General features: G+C 35.9%; 1 protein-coding gene across 3 annotated transcripts in view; it reads left to right on the forward strand.

The window, feature by feature from the left end:
• The window catches only part of DGKH (diacylglycerol kinase eta), a 157,139-nt gene that overhangs the window by 107,674 nt on the left and 32,415 nt on the right, over nt 1–17,050 (forward strand). For all 3 annotated transcript variants that reach the window (XM_085059159.1, XM_085059165.1, XM_085059174.1), the window contains 10 exons: nt 356–458; nt 2,159–2,321; nt 4,678–4,786; nt 5,089–5,228; nt 6,767–6,851; nt 9,217–9,302; nt 10,731–10,830; nt 12,050–12,323; nt 12,777–12,905; nt 16,317–16,451. In XM_085059159.1, the coding sequence (XP_084915285.1) occupies nt 356–458; nt 2,159–2,321; nt 4,678–4,786; nt 5,089–5,228; nt 6,767–6,851; nt 9,217–9,302; nt 10,731–10,830; nt 12,050–12,323; nt 12,777–12,905; nt 16,317–16,451 (1,324 nt within the window). The remainder of the gene's footprint in view (nt 1–355; nt 459–2,158; nt 2,322–4,677; nt 4,787–5,088; nt 5,229–6,766; nt 6,852–9,216; nt 9,303–10,730; nt 10,831–12,049; nt 12,324–12,776; nt 12,906–16,316; nt 16,452–17,050) is intronic.

The raw sequence follows: 17,050 nt of genomic DNA on the forward strand, positions 1-17,050 counted from the left end.
TGAAATACTCCAACATACTACTGCTGTTTCCTCTATGTATAGTTTTCTCTTAATTTTATCAATTTATCTAAAAAGATGGGTTTTTTATGCAAGTTGGCAGTTTATTTGTTGTTGAAGCTTCTGGCATGTAGTTGTCCAAGGCTCTTTGTGTAAGCATTAGGAAATGATTGGCATCTCCAGAGGTGACAATCCTCTGTGGTTGAACATTTGGTTTTCTTTCCTAGTCTCACTTCTTTTCCCTCTACACCTAAATGTTATATATGAGTCCATTTTTGTTGCATAGATAACATAGTATCAGTTGTATTTTCACCTCAAAATTCCGGTGAAAGGAAATAATAGTTTGTTTCTTTTGTAGGTTCACACGGCCTGTAAAGATCTGTACCCTCGTAAATGTCCACTTGGCCAATGTAAGGTATCGATCATCCCTCCAACAGCACTGAACAGTATAGACTCCGATGGTACGTAGTCCTGTAGTGTGTTCAGTGGTACCTCTGGACTTCCAGTGCCTATTGACATCCTTACAAATAAACAAGACTAAAATCCTTCTGCTGTGCAGGTGAATGCAGTCTGCAAATTTAGAGAGAAGTATAATTTTCTGTGTAGGTTTTTAGAGAATTATTTAACTGTTATGTTTTTAAAAATGTTTTTTAAAGTTGCCCCAGTCGAAATTTTCTTCCATTTTCTTTATGACCCTTGGAAACATTTCAAGTGAATGATCAGAGTCGTCAGATTAAGTGGGCTGATGCCTGCCTGGCATACACCACTCCTTCTGTGAGTTCTCAAATTTTGGATAGTTTTGCATTATGCAGAGATAAGCTAGCTGAACAGCTCAGATCCAACAACTACTTTAGCAGGCTTAAGAGAGGAGTTGTTTCCATGACTTCTCTAATTTTTTTTTTTTTTAAATATGAGCTGTGTAAGAATCCTGCAACACACAGATACAAACCCAGCAAATGCACAAAACTCAGAGATGCTTTTTGTCAGTTCAGGATAGAGACACGTCAGCAGTGGGAGACGGCACTTCAAGGCAGAGAGTGGATTTAAAACAGAAGTATCACAAAATTTTATAGTTTGTGTTGATGGCAAATGTAGACCAACAACTTTAACACAATTCAATGAATTTTGTTATATGAAGTTAGTAAAAGTAATTGTTTATGCTGTATATATTCACTTTATTTACTTGCTATGTGAGACATCATGCTGTTATTTATTACTCATGCTCAGAAGATTGTTCAATATGTGAAATTATTTTTCTTGGCATTTAAATTAATTAATCAAACCTTGTTTTGAATTCGACATTATGATAATGTGGAATTAAATTAGCATCCTTTATTGCCAATTTTTTATTTGTAGCTTTAGTATTTTTTTAGTAATTGAAAACAACATAATCATTTTAATACTACCAGAGACAAATGTCAAAACCTATACATGTGATGTCTGATTTTGAAGTGTTGCTGGGAAACCACTGCTTCCATGGACCGGTCATGTTAATGACAACTGTGTCCATTAGTGCTGCTTACTAAGGGCCTTGTAGAAAGCCTGCTGTAATTAGTTAAGACCTGCATTGACTTTAATAAGCTTTGAATCACAGCTGAAGGTCTTCTGTTGTTCAGTGATTCTGTCATACTTAATAGTATAACTTCAGTCTGAAAAGATAGCTCTTATGCAAAGTCTCACCTGGGAGGAGCTGAGTACAAGTAACTTTTAAAGTCTGTGAGTACTCTTAAAAAGCTCATACAGACGTGGATGATCCAGTTCAACCCAGTAAAGTTAAAGAAAAATGAGATTGACAACCAGACACTTGTAACTGATATGTATATTCAATTATGGGATAATAATCTGGGAAGATGAGATTTAAGAAGTATTCTTAAAGGTTAATAAATTTGCACTGTTGAAAAACAATAGAGCTATTGTCTTCAGGATTTTACTAAATCTAGGCACTGAAAATACCAGAAACTACAAAAAAAAAAGAACTGGTAAATCCTGTGCAATTATGTTTTCCTTGCAGGACTAATACTCAGATTAGCATTTACATTATGCATGATAAAATGTATTCCTTTTGTCCTTCATCCCTTTCTTCCTCTTTCCCATGATTTCTTTTTGTGTTGTTCACATTAGAAAACCTTATTTATTTCATTCTTTCTAACTATGTTTGCAGGTTTCTGGAAAGCCACATGCCCGCCATCCTGTGCCAGTCCTCTTTTAGTTTTTGTTAACTCAAAGAGTGGAGACAATCAGGGAGTAAAGTTTCTTCGTCGATTCAAACAGTCGTTAAATCCAGCTCAGGTCTTCGATTTAATGAATGGAGGACCTCACTTAGGGTAATGACCTTGGAATTCCTGACCAAGCCTTTCCACAAGGGAATTTAGTGCAAAGTATAGTCTTGTGTTCTCCTTGTTTTATAGTGTTATGTCCCCTTGCTGCTGTAATTCTATCACCAATATCTATTCTGACTTCCTAATTAAAATCCAAGAGAGACAACAGAATTTGAAGATAAATTCTGGTGGGTGAGGGGATTGTAGGATAACAGTTTCCTTCTAGAAAAGCTTGAAAATTGAAAACCGAAAGCTCTTGGCTAGCTTTGACTACTGTTAACTGGTAAGGCACCAAACTGTTCCAAATGTTAAGATGTTTTCCTGAATCACAGCAACTTTGATTTTGCCTTTATACGTGGTTGCCCAGGTGCTTTTCTTCTATTTCACTTGCATAATTCATATATTCTTCCAACCTTTTGGTGTATAGCTATGGAATAAAACTATTGTCTAAATGTGCTCTGTACCTCTTTAAATTCCTAGCACAAATGGCAGCAGGGGGGTTGCAGTGGGTAATGGACAAGTACATGAAAATTTTTCACCTAAGAAATGTACATCCAAAATATGGTTTGGGCAACACATGCAAATGGTCAAGACAATGACCATCCCACAGAATTTGGAGCAAGAACACACTGGGCATTTCTCCCCAAAATGTAAGGGTTGATTGTTAGAGAGCTATGGATGAAATCTGCATAGTGGTGGCCACAATCCAAGCATCTTTGCACATTCATGACGATTAAATTCATACCCATTTTTCTGTTGCCTAACTTAATTCTGCTCAGATATAGTGATGTGGTTAAATGGCCTAATAATATTAGTTGTAGCAACTAAAAGCACTAATTTTTGTACTTTTAAAGTGGCAGAATTATTCTTAATGATATAGATGTAGATGAAGCAAATTCACAAAAATTCAGTTCAAACAGTGTGGAAATAATACAGATATAATTGAATACAGCTGTGGATTATAATAATTAGTATTGTGTTATGGACATGTCATATTGACTCCTTGAGTTTTAATATTTTCATTACAACCCTGATAATCTGAGCTGAATCTAAGTTACTTTTAGCTATCGTTTTGTACATGTAATTATAATGACATATCACATTTGTCATAATTGATGAGTCTTTGAAAGGAGACAGTCTGAAAAGCATGTTTGCAAGTTCATTTCCTTCATATAGCTATACCATGGCTGAGGAGGCTCACTTTGATTTTGCACAGCAATTGCAATTCATATTGGTTGCTTTTAATTACTTCTCCCAAACAGTTTCTAAGGAGAGGTCCTTAGCAGTTATTCCATCAGGTCACACTGATGTCTTCTTTTTTCCTAAATGATCTAAAGAGCAGAGGTGTATTCCATGGGACAGTGTATTTCTAGGGGTTTTCTCCTCTTTTTTCAGGATAGGAGAAATTGTTCTGGTATCAATGTGTTTTTCCCTTAAGTATCTGCTTCTTTTGTTCTGAGTAGGTATCTGCCCATTGTATTCAAGTAACATTATTTTCATAAGAAAAAATATGAATGCTTCAAAAATTTGTGATTTTGATATGTTGCTTTTTAAAAATAGTATAGAGACTATACATATGCTGGAAAATAACATGCATTAAAAATAAACATCTTTGTTGTTAGTATTTTAAGAATTTATACTTTCCAATTCCTTTTTTTTTTTGTTTTTTTTTTTTTTTTGTTTAAGTCCCTCTTGTTTTTACCTCTTGGCTGTTTCTTCACATCTCATTCCCAATTCCTTTGTGTCTCACCTTTCTGCTTCCTGGAGGTGTTAAAAGTCAGAGAACAGGAGGAAGCGCCGTAGGAAGTGAAAGCAGCATACGGCTTTAGCAATATAATATGAAATACTTGTATTATTTATCTTACATTGTTGTGATCACGTTATGTTTAAGAGTTGCCCCCAATGCTCTTTGCATTTAGTCAGCCCCATGTTGACAAAAGCTCACCCTTATTGTGGAGCACATCCTGCCAGTGCATCTTAACTTCTTCTCGTGAAAAATCCCCGGTGGTGCTTTATGCTTCTGGCTGAAATGAGAAGCATGGAGCAGTTGCAATTTTAGCATTTCTGAAAAAAATGTTAATAAAATCAATAAAATCAGACTTATAAAATCCTGAAAACAATATCAAGGGAATGTTTTTAAGAAAAACCTGGCATGTTATTTATCAGAAATGTCAGTGTGAGTGTAATATACAGTGACAGATGGGCTGCAGATAGGTTAATTAAGTAGATGTTGTATCCACATACTCCAGAACAATTAATGGATCATAAAGATGCTGTGCACAAGATTTTCTTGTAAATATTGTTAATGAATGTCACGGCTCTCTTGCTAATGGATGTAACTAGCTCTGCATTTTCTCTGCAGTTTGCGGTTATTTCAGAAGTTTGACAACTTCAGGATTCTTGTGTGTGGTGGCGATGGAAGCGTGGGTTGGGTCTTGTCAGAAATTGATAAGCTCAGCTTGCACAAGCAGGCAAGTATGCTTATTTACTTTCCTTGCCTAGACTGACTAGATTTAATTTTGTGTGCTTACCTTTTCCTTGACTGGGTTCCTTGTTGTATCTCTGTATATGGGCCAAACTCAAGTTACTCTTTAATGAAAGTTTTCACTGTTATAAACAGGATGAGTTGTATCAGAATAGCAAAATTTGACTTACAGGCTTTAGACATCAGCCATAAAACTAACATTTGTTGATTGAAATAACAAGCATTTGTAACCACTTGTATTTTCTTTCTAGTGTTCAATAGTAGATTTGTTCCTGTGTTGTGTTTCAGTGTCAGTTAGGAGTGTTACCCCTTGGTACTGGAAATGACCTTGCTCGTGTCCTTGGCTGGGGAGGATCCTGTGATGATGATACGCAGCTTCCTCAGATTTTGGAAAAACTGGAACGAGCCAGCACAAAAATGTTAGACAGGTAAACCTAAATGTGCATATATATGACTTACCATGAGATTTAAATTGTATTTCCTTGGGTTTCTGATGGTCTAAAATCCGTCTTAGAGACGTGGTGTTTAGTTTGTTTTTTGAGTGCGGGTCCTAATAATGGAGGAAGTTGCAATCATAATGGGGCAGCTCTTTTGCCTGCTTTTTAAACTAAAGAGTCAGAGGGATGAGTGGATGATGGAACTGAGAAGTGTGCTGTCCAAACACATTCAAGAGTTGACAGTTTATTGCATGACTGAAGGAGCTGCATAACTGCCTGTTACAAGAACTTGGGAGCATTAAGAAATTGTGTAGATTCAGAACTAGTTTGAGCAATTTTATGGACTCCATGCGTGCTTATTAAACACCATTAATGGTAGCATCTTTATTTAGAAAACACCTGAGCTCTCTGTCCTTGGATGTGGGGAAAACTTGCCTTGTGTGCTTTCAGCCTTTCCTGAGGCATCAGCTGTTGACAAGATGCTGGGCTAATTGGATCCATGACTAATATTTATGTTTGAGGCATTTTCTTATTAAAAAACCGAGATCTTCCCACTCCTTGTTTTGTGTGTTTTCATCCATAAAGGAAAGCAGCAATCCCCATTAAAAAAACAAAATTCAGAGATGATGGTCATGTTGTTCCAATGTAAGTCTAGCACTGCTTTTGAGAGGAGTATTTCTTACGCTGTTCCTTTCTCTCATGAGTGTTTCTTTTCTTGCTCTAGTTACAAACACTTGAATGTCATATACAGGATTTTACTTTGGGTTATTTTTGTGAAATAGAGGAAAAAGTCCTTTATTTTAAGCTTTTCTGCAGACTACTTGATTGCTTTACAGCAAAGTATGTAGAGAAATGCTTTTTACTGATCCTCAGATTCTGAAAACTTGTAGATTAAATAATGTTTCCCTTTTTCTGCAGTGAAAAAATGCTGTTTCATTTTTTGGTCTAATTTCAGTAGACTTGCTCCCAAGGCCCATCTGCAGTGATTACTTGTTCTTTTCAGCAAGGCTTTGAAAGATGTTGTTGCTATTAGTGGTTGTCAAGTAACTGTCCAGTACCAGGGAAAAAATACATATGTATATAGGCATCAAGAAAGATACTTCATTTGTTTTGTTTTCATGCCTGCTTTCTCTGATTGAGGTGAAAATGTCTCCTTAAAGCCTTTTCTCTAGGAAGATGTCTATTTTCCTTTGACTTCTGCAGTTAGTTTGCACAAATTCTTTTATAATGTGAATGTTTTTCCCAGAAAATCTTTATTGCCCGTACTGAATGTCCCATGATTTTTTCACAGATGAGATTGATAATCAAATTTGATTGATAATCAAATCAAATATTAAAAAAATAATCTGACCAATAAAACAAGTTACTACCTTTAATCTCAATTATTTCACCCATAGAGTTTACAATTACAAATTAAGCTGCTTTTTTTTTATATATAGCTATTCTGTGGTGTGACAGTGAGCTTTCTTTTTATTAATATAGTGGGGAGAAAGTAAAGCTAACAGTTTGGAAACTTGTATTTCTTTCAGGTGGAGTATAATGTCATATGAACTGAAATTACCAGCAAAGCCTTCTATTCTTCCAGTGACTGCAGAAGAGTCAGAGGAGTGCCAGGTGCACTTTTGCTTTTGTTTTCTTGTTTCGTGTAGTTAACTTGGAGCTTCTGGCATGACAATAGCTATAGCTGAAGCATTTGTGTGAAAAACAGATGTTTTGTGATCTGCTAGCTGAATGGAATTAAGACCTGTTCATGCTGGGTATCTCAAGTAAGTAAGGTTTCCAGTTCTGTGTTATTTACCTAGAAGGCATGAAGGTAAGGAGTTTCCAGCAAAACTGTCTGAAAAATTTCTTTCTGAATATATATGTATATTTTAATATTAATTGGAAAGTGTATTTATATAACATGTTAGACAAGAATGTAATCTACTGTCATATTATTATATAATATATCATGCAATATGTTTTAGATAATTCTTATATATGAGTATATATTATATATAATTTTGTATATAATAGTATAATTTAGTGCTATGTTACTGTATAATATTATATATACACTATGATAATATACATAAATATTTAATTTTTTTAATAATATATAAAAGCAAATGTCTGCTATCTTGAGTTTGGAAAAAAAGCCCCCAGCATTTTGGAGGCAAGGGTTGTATTCCTAAAGAAAGACAGGAGCTTTTTGGAGCTTGAGTTTGATCAGGTGACACCACCCAACTTTCTCTTTGTTCTTTTAGAGACTTCAAAATCCTAAACATCATCAAAGAAAAGCTTAGTCTGTCTTCCAGATTAGATTTGTGCTTGTGCTAGCTGATGAGGTTTCAATTTTGAGAGGGGGAGATGCTTTAATCAAATTAATTGGCATGAAAAGTCTGACTGAAAATGAGAAAATAATATATTCCCAAGAAAGTTAATGCATATCAACTGTAGCTCAAAAGTACTTGAGAAGCCGTAATTAATCAGCAGTTTCTTGAACAATTTAATAATTCAGGCTCTTTTAATTGGCAAGGAGGTTATAACCTTTGATGGATTGCTGGATATAGAGATTCAAAAAGGCTGGGATTTTAAGGGGATTGCTTTGCATGCGGCTCTGCTTCTGGTGTCAGCAATGCAGATCAAGGCTTTATCGTCTCTAATTTTTGAAGACAGTTAAAATTTTCAAGTGTGTCTTCATCACCATTTTATTCTAGTTATTTCTGGCCTTGAAATTTTTTTTAGCCCTTTCTGAAAATGGAAGGAACTGCTTGCTCATATGAAGCTTCTTTTTTTGGAAAATATATTCTGTAGGCTATATTACCTGTCATTACTTGAGTTGGACAAAACCATTTGCTTTGGAGTACCCTGTTCAATCTCTATTTTAATGGGGTTTTTTATGTTGTTTACCAAGTTAGGATATTTTAGAAAAAATAGTATTTAACCTTATAGTAGGTATTGGATTATATCGCAGTTTGAAAAGCAAATGGAAGCACGTATCTGATTCTTTTTTTTCCCCCTTCTTTCCTGCAGCAGTTGTAGGAGACTAATTTCACTTGGTTTCCAGAAATCTTGTCGTGATGTTTGACAAACAGTAGTTCATTCTTACAGATCAGATGTTTATGTTTTGTTTTCTCCTTTGAAATGAAAACTGATTTGATGTCAGAGTCCTACAATGAAGGCTGAGTTTTAGGAGAAAAAACGAAAGTGGTGTATCTGCATGCTCAAAATCAAAGACAAAAGCATGCTAAGGATTTTAAGAGATTCTTAAAGGAAGCCATCAGAACTGCATTTATTTTTAGCTTTAGATTTGGAATTTGATTAGAAATTCCTTTTAAAATTGAAGTCTGGATCCACAGTTATTTTGAGATAGGATATGGTGTGTGAGGATGCATTTTTTGATCCATTTCAAATCTTTTTCTAACTATTTCATAATTTGTAATTTTTAATGTTCTTGTAAACACTAAGCCAAAAATGGTTTGCTCCATGGGGATTGGCTTTGATAATATTATACCATTTTGGCAGCCTTTGTCACTTGTGGCTCTTGGGGAGTAAGAGCCCACCTGATTGTAAAGTGCAAATTCCAGATTATAATTGTGAACTTCAGATTTATTCTTATTGAGCAATTTGTTCGAGAAAAACTTTGCTTATTTTAGAAGTAAAAGATATTAGATTACAATACTGGACATTGTTATAAATCTGAGAAGATAAATTATTTTCTGCCTCATGGACTGATTTTAGCCTAGAAATAACTTACTGTTTTCTCTACAGGAGAAAAAGAGCTGGGGATCAAGTTCTCAGATGCAGTCTTACTTTGAATATTAAGAGTCTGGTACATAAAATACAGTATGCAGGTAGAATCTGCACTGCCAGCCACTTCGTCTTGTATTAGATCTGAAATGGAAATCCTTCTATTTTTGAGGTGTTTAAACTCACTGCTGGGTGTTAAATTGCTGGAATGTGTGGAAATTGAAGTCTCTTTGCTCTCTATTTTCAGATATCTGCTTATGAAGATTCAGTTGCTGCTCATCTTGCAAAAATTCTCAATTCTGATCAGCATTCAGTTGTCATATCATCTGCCAAGTGAGTCAATCAGTTTTATGCACAATATGTGGGATAAATTCCCTGTGTAACATCATCACCATAATAGCCTTCTGTCTAAGCCTGATTTTCTTATGGATGGCCCAACTGGCTTGGCTTAATATATCTTGATTTATATCTTTTAGAGTGGATATTCTTTTCTGCAGAGTTTTTAGATGGTACAGTTGTAATAGATGGCTTAATATGAAATTAAAAGAAATATTCGCACAATATCAATATTAAATTATTTTAAATCATTCCAAATCAGTGCATGGCTTAAATACGAAACTTCCTGTTATTAAAGCAAAGATGTGATCTGCTTCACACTGCACTTCTTCTGGCCTTTTTTTTTATGCGTATGTTTAGAGGACAAACAACTTCACCAGCGTGAAGCAGAACTTCAACTTGGTAACTTTGTTACAGCCCTGTCTGTGTCAGTTCAATCAATAGTGATCTAAGAAAGTGGTGCGATTTTTTTTTTCCCCCAAACTGAAACATTTTGAAATGAGAGAAAATTGGCAAATCATGGACATCATCTGAAATCAGAACTGTTCTGTGTGTACCTTCTCTGTGAAAAAACATCTTATATTTTGCAATATGCGAAAGATTAGTCATAGAATCTTTTAAAATACATCTGAATGTCATTACATCTTTTCTTTTCTCCTAAAAGTAAGTTAACAAAATTTCATTTTTAAATTATACATAGCACATGTAGAAGATGAAACTGCAGGATATTATTAACTCCAGGCTCTAAATTGGTTCTGTACCTTGTTAAATCTGTTTAATTTCTGTCAGAAAAATGTCAACCAAATGAATAGTACTGAGCAATTATCCTCACCTCATTAGTACATTTGCTGTCTGTCTGCAGTGCAGGTAGCAAGAACCAAGTATTTTTCTGATTTACACAGTGAAAATTCATTGCAGCCACTGTAGTTTGCACAGATATGCTTCAGGGCTGGTTCAAAAGCACAAGCTATGCAATGGGATGTGGGTGGCCATATGCTTTTATCTAAATGCTCCATTAAAGTCAGTGGATTTTCTCCATGGTTTCTAAGCTCCAAATTTGCATGGGAATTTGCATGACTGTGTTTGAAGTTACCAAAGTGAATGCAGGTTCGCTAAGTCCTCTTGTATGGAAGGTGTGCAAGCAAAGGAGTGGATAAAATCAGTCAGGTTTATTTCAGATAAGAGGCTGAGATGCAATGTATGTTAAGGCTTAAGTGAAAGAGTGTTTGTTTTAAAGCTTATCACTTCGATTTTGGAGGCTATACAAAAGAATGTCATCTGATTTCCAAGTATGATTGCAGAGTTCAGTTTCCAATGAGAATGATTTATAGCAGATTTATAAATAAATTGCCATAAGAATTTAATTTTAAAAACCTATATATTTTATTTCATTTGATTTCTTCCCTCTCCTTTTTTTATCTGAAGAATATTATGTGAAACTGTAAAGGACTTTGTTGCCAAAATAGGGAAGACTTACGAAAAACCAATGGAAAATGCAGAAGAAGCTGATGCCATGGCCATTAAAGTAAGACTATGACTATGTTCAGGTTTCAAGTTGTTGGATTCTTAAAGTTTTTAGCTCATGGATGTTTAATTTTCACATTGCTTTAGGATCCCAGCTTGGCTTTCATTTCAACCAGTGACATCAAAATTCTTCTTTTCTTATTGCATAGAGTAATTATTTCCAAACCATCTTTAAACTCAGAGCTCTTTAAAGTGTTTCACTTTCTTCCTTTGTAAAGGATAAAGTTCATGGTAGCATGCACAGAGATAAAATGAATTGTTTTCTGCATTAGTTATATTTCTAGGGATTAAGTTTGCTACAGGAAAACAATGGGATAATGAAGAGTGTGCTGTGAGAATGAAGGGGAGATAGGCCACAATGTCAAAAACAGTGGTTTAAGCTGCAGAATATAGAGATTTTGTTGCAAAAGCATTGGGGAAAAAAACACAACAGAAGGATTTGGTATGAGACACAAAATTTATATGCACTGAAATGAAAAGAAGAAAACAAAATCCCTGACAATCTAGAGTCAGAAAATGTACTTGCTAAGTGGCAATTTGTGGTTCACGTTTCTATCCAGTGCACATTTTAGAAAATCAGTTTTTTTCTTTTTCACTGTTCCAAGGCCAGACAGTGTTTTCTTTCCCTTAGGAATAGAAAATCCTTTCTTTTCCAGTCTACCTAGAGAGAACAACTACTTAGTTTTGGGTAGAAGCATTTGACAGCATCTGATTCTGGCTTGACCCTCTCGGTCTGTGACAACTCACTTTCTTAAATGTACAGATGTGTTGCAAAACCTCATGTGTCTCAGTCTAACAGCTGGGCATGTCTCCATAAATACCTCTCAAAGCTTGGGTATGGAACACCCATGGTATGGGCAAATCTCTGGTAGTTTTCTGTGCTGCAGGTCATGGGGAGAGGGCTAGGATCTAATCCCTACCCTGGTTATGGGGCAGGCTGAGTTTAGCATGGAGCTTTATTTGAATCTGAGTGTAGGGGTTTTGTGTTGTAATTACTCTAATCTGGTAGAGTGTCACATTGTCTGCAAAAAGCCCATGCAGACCTGATATTCCAAAATGTTGAACCTCTGTTTGGATTTTACGTAAGGAATTATGTAAATGCTAAAGACACCTGCAGTTTCAAATATGATCTGATACTGAATTTCTTGAAAATATTCACACATTCACTGCTGAATTTTCTTGTTTTGTGTGTGTGTTTATTCTTTTCCACTTCGTCTTAGTGCTCAGAGTTAAATGAGAAGCTGGACCTATTGCTCCAGGCTCTTCACACAGAAGCCCAGGCTGCTCCCATTCTCCCAGGCATTGCTCCCCCCATTGTGGAAGAAGAGCCTGAGGAGTTTTCAAGTGAAGAATCCTTGTCTGAAAGTAAAGAGCAATTAGCAGAGTGTGTCTCAAAGTCTTCCCAGAAACTCTTCAAACCAAGGGAACAGTTAATGCTCCGAGCAAACAGCTTGAAGAAGGCTGTGAGGCAGATCATTGAACAAGCAGAAAAAGGTGCACATCAGCAACATTTTGATCTGGACTGGTAGAATAGAATAGGATAATGATGTTTGTTTGTTTGTTTGTTTGTTTAACTGGAGTAAGTTTTCATTTTAAAATTTGATTTCTACATTCTTACATAGATAAAATTATGTGCTTATTACAAGCTGCAAGGAAAAGAAATGCAGCTTGTTTGAATGTTGATCACTGTCTGCAGGTGTAAGTATTTATGGATATATGTGTGTGCACATATAAAAGTGCATTTCTTTTAACTATTAGCCTCCAGAAAGTGAAAATTTCTGACAGCAAATCTGGACAGCAAAGAATTGACTGACTCTTTCAGTGAATTGACAATGGAACTCTTTTGTTAATATTTTTAATTTAAAAACTACAAAAAACGTGCTAGTTTTGGTGTATGCAGTTTTTCTTTAGAAATCTTGAAGCTGTGTCTTTTCTCTTAATAAACAGTTGTGGATGAGCAGAATGCTCATAGTGAAGAGCAAGTGAACCAGTCTCCAGTAGAATACAGCAAAGAATTGGATGAATCCAAAGAAGAGGAAAAAGAGGAAGATACAAAGGAGCTTGAGTCCCCATCCAGTGAGTAAATTAGGAATAAAATAGAAATATGCCATCTCCTTATAGTTGTATTTGGAGCATAATGGGCTCTGTAATTAAAAATACTAGCATCCTGTTTGACTGAAAAGTACTCACCAATTCCAATAGGTTTGGATAAATAAAAACTAAGGGAAAAATGAGGGAAATAATAGATGAACAGTCTTTTGGAATGTATTTACAAAGCTGAGAAGGCACTTGTTGGGGAGAGAAGTGCCTGAATTAAATCCAGTGTTTACACTCACCTTTCTACATGAAGCTGAGCAAAGTCTAGAGCCTAGGTGATGGTGGCAATAGTATGTCTCAGCTGTAGACTAAGATTCTCAAGCTACATAGTAATTTTAGGAAAGCTGCTTTGTATTATAGGTGGTAATTTCAGTCTTTCCCATATAATCAAGGTGGAGAGTGATGCACTGCAGATGAGGTCACAAGATGATCTGTGGGTCACAGAGAAACAGTGGTAGCTGGCAGGCAACAAAGCCCATCCTCTAGGTACTCTGTGAGCAACTTCTTGGGGCAAAATGAGAAAAGTATTTTGGGATTTGCATCTCTTTTTGTTACCCTAACCCCACAAACATCCTCAAAAGCTGTCCTCACAAGGCTCTGCTCTGAAGCTGGTGCCTGTGTTGGTAGGTCCTACCTTGGAAATAAGACTGTTGGGTGTTGGGGCTTTAGTTGACCCAGAAACTCACATATTCTCCAGAAACAGATGTCAGGCTTTCTCCAGTGATTGTCTCTTCACTGGTCACTTATATTTTCTCTTGGTTATAGGGATCAATGCATGTTGGTTGTCCCTTTTCAATAGCAGCTCATAGAGGATGCTGACCCTACAGATGATCCAATCCTACTGCCATAACTGTTAATGAAATAAAAATGTACACATCTCTAGAAATTTATTGAACCCCGTGTTTCTTGATGGCATAATTTCTGCACTTAATGGGGAGCTGTATTATTCTTATATATGTGGAATAGAGGTCATATTAATGCTGTCACTGGACGATAGATGTTTAGGGACAAAGCATGAAACACAAATTCAATTATCTGCACTGAAACATCAGTTTTACTCATTAGGGCTCTGTTGTTTTTATCAGAGCATTCACAGCAAAAGTTTATCTTTATTGCAGTTATTCCCATGAGTCTCATCTGTCAAGTAAAGAGCAGCTGCTCTGCTGATTTTTCCTATTTAATACAACTGCCTTGTCGCAAGTACAGAGGGAACAGACTGTGTGAACAGTGTTGTGAATTTTTCAGTAGTATTATGAAAAATAAATGTTAATTTTGTTCTAAGTATTATATTTCACCCTCTGAGGATCTTCCTGGTCCTTTCATGAAGATAATATTTTTCCATATGTTAATACCTTCATCTAAATGTTTAATGACTCTTGTTAGATATCGTTTGCCATTTTTATTCCTTTTTATTTTTTAGATTATTACAGTGTTTTGTCATGCACAGATACAAATCATTGAGTTGTGTTGCTGTCATGCAATATTGCAGTGTTTTATAACTGCTGTGGCTGTTATGCAGGTGTTAAAGTCAGAAGGAGCTGTTGGTTCACTTGGTCAGTCCTTTCATATAAAACAATCCAGAAAAATTCACCCACTTTTCTTTGTCCTGTGTATAATAATTTCTCTTTGGCTTCAGCAAGTCATCCAGAAAGGTGTGTAATTGTACTTCTGGTATACAAGAAAGTGAAGAATTTGCCATTCCATTTACTGTTCAATGCTAGATTATCATCACTTCAAAAAAAAGGTGAATGTGCAAATCCTGGCCTGAAGTGATTTGAGCACAATGTGTGAACTGTTGTTCTAGTTATTCCTTTTGTCTCCAGATTTTCCTATTCAACATTTTCTTTCCATTAGTTTCTTCATACAGTACACCCATGTTACTCTCAGGCTAAGTCATGATTGACATGAACTGATTTGTCCCACTGCTGCCACTGAAAAGGATATATCCTATCCTTCCCACCACACTCCTGGTGCTGTTTCCCTGCTGTTGTCTTGGTGCTAGTCCTACTAATTCTATTTTTGCTGGATCAGTTTTTGTGTTTTGAGAGGAAAAATCAGATCATCTTGAAATAATTTCATTTTTTTTGTTCTGAGCTTCTTCAGATGGTCAAGGTTGAAGCTGTCCTAAGCTGAAGTAGTTTTAAGATGTGAGATAATTTTGAGCAGAGGTAGCCAAGAAGTGTCTTTGTGTGGCCATCTGTTGTGCAAGAGCTTTCTGCAGACACATGGAAATGCTGTAACAAAGCATTTGGTAATACCCAAACTTCTTTCCTTGAGGCACCAGTTTCTGGCTATGTCTTATGGGGCTGAATTGCACAAAGGTTAACTTCCCCAGGCCAAAGCAGGCTCTGGCAGGTTCTCTCAGGCTGCATGAAACAAATTCTGCCCAGGAAAGTAAATTACAGCACCTAAAGTCAGCCCTTTGCAAAGCTGATCCTTCTTCATCACCTCCAGAGGCAGCCAAAGTGAGCTACCAGTGAGGCTTTGAGAATATCTTATCTTTCCCCATGATTTTCTCCCCTATGCTTTTCCTGAGCCTTTGTCAGTAACAGTTATGTCAGCTACCAAACATTGCTGTCAGTCAAGGTTTCACTGATCCATCTTCCAGAGAATTTTAATGAATAAACTAAATACTTGGGAAATTGCTGGTTTGTTTGTTTTCTGTGTTTTTCTGTGAAAAAAAAGATGATGGAAAACTGATGCACCCCACAATCTCTCTAAATGCAGAAGACGAAGGTGAACATAGCTTTTTCCCTTCCCCTGCGGCTTTCAGTTTGGCTGTAAATAAAAATGTCAGAGTTTTTGCTGATGTTTTCAGAAATCTGATGCAGGCAGGCAGCCTATTTTAGCTGCTTGAAGAAAATAGTGTAGGTGTTGATGAGATAGCTATTCTAACCTATAGGCCATTGTACTATCTGTATTAAAAATGTTATAAATAATAATATACCATATAATATATCTATATTTATAAGTAAACACAGATGAAATTTGAGTTGTTTTGTTATTTCAGTAATATGTTTATCAGAAGCTTACTTCAGCATTAAATACTATTGCATTTTAAGGTGGATATAGTACATTTTTATGAACATATTTACATTTAATACATATAATACTTTTGCTGGTAGCTTGAAGTATAAGTTGGGAACTCCTCATGTTGAGTGCCATGCAGACTTGGTCATTTTAATTTGCTTTTGTCACTTGATCTGTTTCTGAGTTTTCTTCCCCTATTTAGAAGAAAAACTGTGGTGTGAGGGGGAAGGACTTTTGTCATGGAGTGGTAACAAATTAAATTAATGCTTTTGATGTATTTTCAGGGCTGTAAAAACTCTGTCGTTGGTAATGTCATAATAGATCTAATTAGTGTTTTTACATCTATTTTTTTCCGCACAGCTAAAACTGCACCAAGATCTCCTGATAGACGTACAAGCCGAGGTATCCATTCTCAGACAGGGTCTTTCTCTGCTTCAGCTTTGGCAGCAAGCAAGGAAAACCTCCCAGTACTTAACACGAGGATTATCTGCCCAGGTAATTATGATTTTCAAATCTACTGTTCCTACCCTACTTTAATATTGTCTTCTAATCTCCTGCTTGCTGTCAAATAATGACTTTTACTTCATGCCCTGAATTTGTTTGAACTGACATACACATCTTTGTGTTGTATTATATAGGAGGAAGTTCATAATAATGTAGAAGATTTCTGATCATTTGGCAAAATACCAAAAGCAGCAGAAGTGTTGCATTTCATTCTGGAGGGTGAAAAGTAAAATTCAGAATCATAGAACTGCGGAGTGGTTTGGGTTGGAAGGGACCTCTAAAGATCATCTAGTACAGCCCTCTGTCATGGGCATTGCCATCTTTCACTAGATCAGGTTGTTCAAAAAAGCATTCAGCCTGACCTTGGACACTTCCAGTGGTGGAGCTTTTACAGCTTCTCTGGGTGACCTCTTCCCATGTCTCACTATATACAAATTGATATAGAATCACAATCATTCCCTGTACAGATTCAAAGAATTTTGTTTCCCAGTATGTGGCTTATATTATATGTTTGTCTATTTATCAGATACAAATTGTTTTTTTATTATTTTCTTTCTTTCTGTTGTTGTTGTTTTTTTTTTCTTTTTCAA

The sequence above is a fragment of the Lichenostomus cassidix genome, chromosome 1 (genome assembly GCF_008360975.1).
Source record: "Lichenostomus cassidix isolate B80296 chromosome 1, HeHo_3.0, whole genome shotgun sequence".
NCBI classification, from domain to species: Eukaryota; Metazoa; Chordata; class Aves; order Passeriformes; family Meliphagidae; genus Lichenostomus; species Lichenostomus cassidix.